The sequence below is a fragment of the Chinchilla lanigera genome, unplaced genomic scaffold, assembly GCF_000276665.1.
Source record: "Chinchilla lanigera isolate Chin_1 unplaced genomic scaffold, ChiLan1.0 scaffold00016, whole genome shotgun sequence".
NCBI classification, from domain to species: Eukaryota; Metazoa; Chordata; class Mammalia; order Rodentia; family Chinchillidae; genus Chinchilla; species Chinchilla lanigera.
This window is the reverse complement of record NW_004955417.1, coordinates 19,281,017-19,288,690: the sequence shown is the minus strand read 5'-3', so window position 1 is coordinate 19,288,690 and position 7,674 is coordinate 19,281,017. Positions and strand designations below refer to the sequence as shown.

The 7,674-nt window shown below is 34.5% G+C and overlaps 1 protein-coding gene across 1 annotated transcript in view; it reads left to right on the top strand.

Moving 5' to 3' along the window:
- The window catches only part of Csmd3 (CUB and Sushi multiple domains 3), a 1,085,099-nt gene that overhangs the window by 837,100 nt on the left and 240,325 nt on the right, over nucleotides 1-7,674 (top strand). The window contains exons 29-30 of the mRNA XM_005381888.2: nucleotides 609-747; nucleotides 4,314-4,501. Coding sequence (XP_005381945.1) covers nucleotides 609-747; nucleotides 4,314-4,501 — 327 coding nt within the window. The remainder of the gene's footprint in view (nucleotides 1-608; nucleotides 748-4,313; nucleotides 4,502-7,674) is intronic.

Sequence of the window (7,674 nt, the reverse complement as noted above, 5' to 3'; positions counted from 1 at the left end):
TTTTTTTTTGGTTTTTCTCTGGTACTGGGAACCAAACTCACGACCTTGCGCTTGCCAGGCAGGCGCTTTGCCGCTGAGCTAAATCCCCAGCCCCGTCTTTGTTTTCTTTCTAATTTTCCAGTAACCTTCAGAGTTTATAGTAACCATGGGAAACCATTTTTATCACTCTTCTCAGTGCTTTACTCTCACAGAAAAAAAATTGCAATAGAAAGGGAGGAATTATATATATATATAATGTAATTTTTTTCTTGTTTTCAGAATCTAGAATAACAATAAATTCACTAGATCCAGGTATTTGCTATGTATTCAGTGTGTTAACGGTCTTCTTGAAAGACACTGTAGTATTTAATCATTTAGTATATACAATTTTTTTGCTTTCAGAAACTAGAAAAGCAGCACATTCAGTAGATCCATGTATGTGCCATGTACTCAGTATGCTAATGGTCCTCCTTGAAAGACACTGAAGGATTTAATCATTTAATCCTGTAGAAGCCAGGTCTGTGCAGTATCTCGTAAACCATCCTAGAGAAATGTTTTCACAAATATACTGATTGCTAATGAATTTTATTAATCTCTTAAGGGATTTTGTTTGCTTCTTTAAATTAAAGCACCCTGTGGAGGCAATTTAACAGGATCTTCAGGCTTTATTCTTTCACCAAACTTCCCTCACCCGTATCCGCATAGCAGGGACTGTGACTGGACCATCGCCGTCAATGCCGACTACGTTATCTCCCTGGCATTTATCAGGTGAGCACTTACACTTTCCACGTTGGAAAATCTTTCTAGTTATGTGCTTTTGTATTTGTGCAAGGCACGTTTTTATTACGTACCAGACATCTTCATCATATTGTGGATAATCTCAACACCAACACTTTGTGATTAGCAATTTGCAAAGCCTTCAATAATAATGTGACAGCTCTGAAGGTGAGATGCTTCATCCCCTTCCCAGGGCAGGGGAAACATGTTGACGTTCAGGTGGTTTATTGGCTCTCATTAAGTGTCATCTCTTTATAACCTTTCCCGTCTCTCTGTACTTACGATCACTGCTTCAAAAATTTCAGTTTTTCCTAAACTTCAAGATTAAAAGGTCAGCACATCAATACTTTTTCTCCCATATTTGCACCACTCGAAAGACTTTTGGTGCATTTAAAAACTCATGTGTAGCACCACCCTGGGCTTAGAAGACATATTTTTAGTTACTTTTCTTTCTGACAGTCGCATTAACTCAACCTCACAGAATACAATTTAATGGGTCATTTTTATGTGATTTATGAGCAGAACTGGTCCATGATAGAACTTACATGGGAGTGTTCCAAAGTTTACATTTCTTGCTTAGCTGTTTAAACTGCAGAATAAAGTTTAGGCTGCAGTAATAATAATAATAACAATAACAACAATAATAATTTTTAAAAACAGCATGTATGGGAAAGAAATCAGGTAGGTCAGTATTCTAGCTTGGCACTGTCACCACTGTTACCATACATAAATGTTTAGTTGAATGAACTGTTCCCTTGTATGAAGCCAGTACTTCTATGCTAAAATGGGGCCTCTTTCCCTTAATGGAACAGACTTGTGATTTTCAGTGGAAGAGGCTAGTGATTTAGCTCAGTGGTAAAATATTTGCTTAGCCCTGAATTTGAACTCTAACACAGTAAACAGAGAGAAGAAAAGATTTCAATGGTAAGAAATAACCAAAATATCCTCTATGCTAAAATTTTCCTAATTTTCATTAAGACTGCTGTGATCAGTAGATTGACTCTAAGTAACAGCTCTTTTTTCTTGTCTCTAGTGCATTAAACCTGCTTGGTATTTAGATAAAATATTAAGCTTACACAAGAGATGACTTTTTAATGTACTGAAGCTAGATTTTAACAAAGAATAAGTAAAGGTAACTCAGATTCATGAAAATTTAACAAAAGCATGATTATATGGAATTTTTATTTCTACAATTTGAAGTGATACATGGCTAACTGATGATGCCAGACCAACAATAATAATACTGTTAGTTATAGACCAGATCTTTGTAAGACAACTTTCTGAGGTAAACACTATATTATCCTGACTTTCACAGTTGATGAGATGAGAATATAGGCATTGAAAGATCAATATGTTTGACACAGGACTTGGTTTACTTATAAAATTCTTCTAGTTAACTTGGAGGTAGAAGGCTCTCTTCCATGAGTGTTTGACATAAATTTGATTTCCATCCCTGTCGACCTTAGGGAGATGACTTTTCATGGTCTTGGTGTACTCCTTGGTAAAGTGAAAATCGTAATCCCTCTCTTACTCAGTACAGCAGGATTACTGGCAAGACCAATATTTCTGAAAATGCTTTGAAAAACATAACATGCTACTAAGTGTACCATCCTTCTCAATTTGTGGGAAAATAATCATTACTATTAAGATTCTAAAATGTCCTACAAAAGAATTTTTGTTTTATTTTTATTGAACAAGCTATAAATTAATATTCAATTATATTTTAAGATAAATTAGAAGTTAAAATAAATTTTCTACTTTTTATTGTTAAATAGGCTCTTCAATTTCCAAGCATAACACTAGTTTTATCATTTACAGAGCACTTATTTGCACTGATCTTCCCAAAAGTGAACTAGGTAAGGAAGTTGCATTTACCATCAAATCTTAATTTCACAAAGGATAAGTTCAGAAAGGAGTTTTGTCTCACAACCAGGATAGTAAGTGTGAAATTAGATTCCTTTTCTGATTTCTGCTATATGATATCAGCAGCTACCAAAATTCAGACCTTAGGTGTACTGACAGTTTTTAAGATAAATTAGTTGGACATGGGAAGTTACTGAAAAAATTAAAACAAGCTATAGTAGTGTGATGTCTCCCTAATTTTCACATGTTTTAGGAGCCCTTATATATCAAAACCTCAGTAACCTCTGGACCATCCCAGTCCTTTTTCATGATCATTTACACACAAGTATGGAGTAGCAGGATTCATCTCTCTTGTAGAGCTACACAGGAAGGATGAGAACAGCTGCAGAAACTTAATCTCTGTATGTGCTATAGATTTGAAAATACCTTTCACCTAGCAAATCTCATGTTTAGAAACAAAGTTGATAAATTGACAAAGCAATTTTTCTGGTGATTGATGTTTAACAATGGCAAGCTCTACTGGTTTCATTTTGTATCATGAACTTGTTGACTTTTCTTAGTAACCCGAAATGACTCCTACTCTTTCTACTGTGTTTCTCTGTCACACTATTAAGTTGACTATGTGGAGATCAGTTCATTGCCTGACTGCTACCTTTTATTTTTTTCTATTGTGTTTATTACTATATCCATTTTTTTATTTTAAAAATAAAAGGAGGAAAACATTAACAGACAGAAAACCTTTTACAAAATATCAAAAGAACAGTACAGGCAGTACAGTGTTACAAACAAAGTGGTAGGAAATTAACAATGCTTGACTGCTACCTTTTAACTATTTGGATATCATGACCATTATGAGGCAGTTCCTACACTTTTGAAGGCTACAGCAAATTTACAGGAAAAGTTATAGGAAACTTTACAATGTTTGAATTATTTACATGCTAAAAAGTCATTTTCGCATTATTACCTAATTTTTACAGTGCATTAGTGTGATTTCTCCTACATCATATTTCTAAAGAAAATATGTGTACTTTCAAGAAAAAGAATACCTAATACAATGACAGTGCTTCACTGAGCAGTTTAAAAGTAAATTTTGCATTTTACTTCAACTTTTTTTGAATCTGATATGTAGAGTCGGATTTAAAGAAACAAAATTTGTTATAATATTGTAACATTTAAAGAAAATTGTCCCACTGGAAAAGTAAAACAAAGAAAAAAGTTCCATTTTCATGGTAAAAGTACATGTATTAAAATATTAGAATAGATATAACTAATGGGGCAGGAGCAAAACTTCAACTTCTGACTCCAAATTTGCTGAACTCTGCCTTCCTCTCTCTTGCATCCCTTCCAGATACACTGTCAATGTAGAAATTTTTTTTTAAATATCAGGATTTTTATTTCTTTTTCCACTGGCAGTTTGATACTCATATTCAGACAAACTTTTATATTAGATTATTTTTGACAGATTCTATAGCTCCTTTTAATCGCTAAATATATAATTGTAAGGGGTTGGGGATTTAGATCAGTCGCACAGCGCCCCCCTGGCAAGCGTGAGGTCGTGAGTTTGATTTGCGGTACCAGAAATAAAACCAAAAAAAAAAAAAAAGTAAATATATAATTATATTACTATTATGGTTAATGCTCAGGTAATAATAATAATCATTTTACTTTTTCTCCGTCTCTATTTTTTAACTTAGTTTTAGCATAGAACCAAACTATGACTTTCTCTATATATACGATGGACCAGACAGTAACAGCGCACTGATTGGAAGTTTTCAAGACAGCAAGTTACCGGAGAGAATAGAGAGCAGCTCAAACACCATGCATCTGGCTTTCCGGAGTGATGGATCAGTTAGTTACACCGGATTTCATTTAGAATACAAAGGTAAATACAAACATCCAACTGTACCATTATGATTTAAACTTGGGTATTTATGAGGCGGCTGATTTCGCAGTGGCCATTGTTAGCCTGGATTATACGCATTTTTCTTGTAATATGCACTTTTAATACCAACTTTGCACAATTAACTTCATAAAAGGGTTCTCACTCCAGGCTTTTACTATCAGTGAAGAGGAAATTAACATTTCCCAAATTGCCACCAAAGGAAATGTATCAGGCAAACAAATTAGCAATTAGAACACTGCTGTAGCTGGCTACGGATACAAAACAAAACAAAACATAACAAAACAAATTTTATTCTTTTGAAAGTGAAGTTTCACTTAAATACTTTCTTCAGGCACCACTTTCAGTAAGGAGGAATATGTACAGGATAGATACACTTCAGAAAATGTTTCCAAATATTACTATGTGTCACTATTCAGCCTCAGGTGAACAAGACACTGTGAAAATTGTGTTGCAGAATGTTTCTGCAAGTATTTAAATAAATTATATTGGGATCCCTATTTCATTTATATAAAAACATTTTAAAACTAACATGAACACTTAAAACTTGTACGTATGTATGGAGTACCATGTGAGGTTTTAATATATGTATATATTGTGCAATAATTAAGGTTATTTATTTGTTCAAATATTTAGCATTTCCTTAGGTTGAAAATGTTCAAACTCCCTTTCTTTAGATTTCTTAGATAGCACACCATCACTGTCTATAGTCACCTGCTCTGCACTAGCACACCAACCCCTCTCAGTCTTAACCCTAACTTAGTCCACATCCATCGGTCTCTTTACTTTTCTTCTCTGCAATTTTCTCTAGCCTCTGCTTACCTTATCCTGGTCTCAATGTCTAAAACATGAACTTGTTTAGGTCCTGCACATAATATTGTAAAACTTTATAGTCAACACTTATAGGAACATATACAGATCTTAGCTTTGTAGTTTGAAATTAATTTTTGATAACTGAGTCCATATATACTGAGAATTTCCCTCAGGTTATCAACTGAATTTTAAAAACATATATTTCAAATTTGTTTTTATTTTTAATAATAAAAATTACATAGGATTTAAAAAAACTTCAAAGTATGTGCCACCTGATTTGAAAAACCTTAATAGTGTGCACATTCACTACATTTACAAATGAACTCTTTGAGTTGGCCATGGGATCAGGGGTTTTTCTCTTTAGGGCTGTCATAAGAGGTCAAGATAAATTCCACAATGACATACGGCATTAGTTGTGGAGGATTTTTTTTTTTTTTTTTTTTTCCCGGTACCGGGAATCGAACTCACGACGTCACACTTGCCAGGCAGGCGCTGGGCCGCTGAGCTAAATCCCCAGCCCTGTGGAAGATTTTTTAAGGAAAGAGAAAATTCACAAGTCAGCAAGACAGACACACAGAATCCTTCAGTATCTCCAGTGTGACTTGGAAGTGTATGCCAGGGACCAGGACACCTGCCGGCCGTGCACATAGTATAGGTTTACTACAGCGGAAACTTTTAGCCCGCTTTGAATCTCCCATCTCACGGGGCATAGTAAAAACATGGGCATGTCAGTAGGAGGATCCACAGACTGGCTGGCAGACAGAATGAGGATTCAGGGTGCAGGCTCTTTATCAAGACTGTCTGCAAGTGTTAGATTCTCTGACCCAGAAGATGGTGGAGAGAACGTAGAGGTTGAGACTGTCGGTTAGGGAGCTGGTGGTTTCACGCAGCAGTGAGCCTTGGTACCACCTTGCCCCCTGGGGATGTGCACTTTCCCATAGCCGGGATGCTGCCTGCTATACAGAAAAAATCTCAATGAGCACTGAGAGTAATTTTCAGATACTCTTGTTCATCTATCCAAATGTATGTGCATTCTTTGTACTATTTTAACACAGTTTTACATTTTAACACATATGGAATATGTTTTCCTGAAAATTGCATATATTGTCTTTGACATCTGTATTAGATGCAAGTAGCTTTAGATTTTTAATTTCTTTATGATATTCTATCATATGATTGTATTAGTTAATTTGTAAGTTTTTCTGCTTGTAGTCACTTGTTTAACATATTTAATGCTACAAATGAAACGTGATGGGCATTCTTTCACACTTCTTCTTGGCTTTTAAGGACATTACATAAAAATAGAATTACTAGGTCAAATGGTATGAAGAGAGATAAACTGCACATAGCGCAACTTAACTCCATATTGCAAAGGTATTCTCTAAAGAAATAATACCCATTTATACTCACTGTCAGAGGATGCTTTTGTCAAATTTGAAAGTTACTGATCTTACTCTTGCTAAATGGTGTCTCATGATCAATTTTTATTGCTTTTTTCTTAATTAAGTGAAGCATCTTTTCCCTATTTTGCATACTGTTTTCTTATTGCTAACTGCATATTCTAGTTATATCAAATTTTCTGCTTGATTTTGTTCATTTTAGTACTTAAAAATATTAGAAAGGCTATGGATTTGATTATGTTATCTTGTAGTGAATATCTTACCACCATCTTTGGAGAATGCCTACAATTTATTTCTGGTTTCTTCTGTTGTACAAATTTTTACAATCAATAATATAATATTTAATCTTTTTTTCCTAATGATTGGTACATTTTCTGCTGTGTACAAAACTCTTTCTTGGGCTGGGGATATAGCTCAGTGCCACAAGTGCCTGACTGGCAAGAGCAAGGTCCTGGGTTTGATTCCTGGTACCAAAACAAAACAAAAACAAACAAAAAAAAAAACCTCTTTCTTATTACAGTCTCATAAAGACATTTTCCTAAATTGTTTTGCAAAATTTGAAAGCTTTGCTTTTCCTGTTTCAGTTTTAGTCTATGTGCAGTTTATCTCTCAGCAAGTGAGGAATCCAATTTCATTTTTTCCATCAGCATAATCAATTGCCCAACACCATCTATCAACACATAATACTATTTCTGTCAACTGTCAAGTTCTTCTGTCTGTTTCTGAATTTTTTATTCTGTTCCATTGGCCTATTTTTCTTTCTCCAGGCCAAGAATTTGATAAATATTATTACAATAGTTTTTAGATAAGCTATGGGTAGATGGAAATAGAGCACACCACCCACATTCTTCAGAATTGTGGGTGTGTATAAGCCTTTTGAAATTTTATTTAGATTTTAGAATTAAACTTGTTCTAGTTGCTGAACTTGACTAAGATGCACTG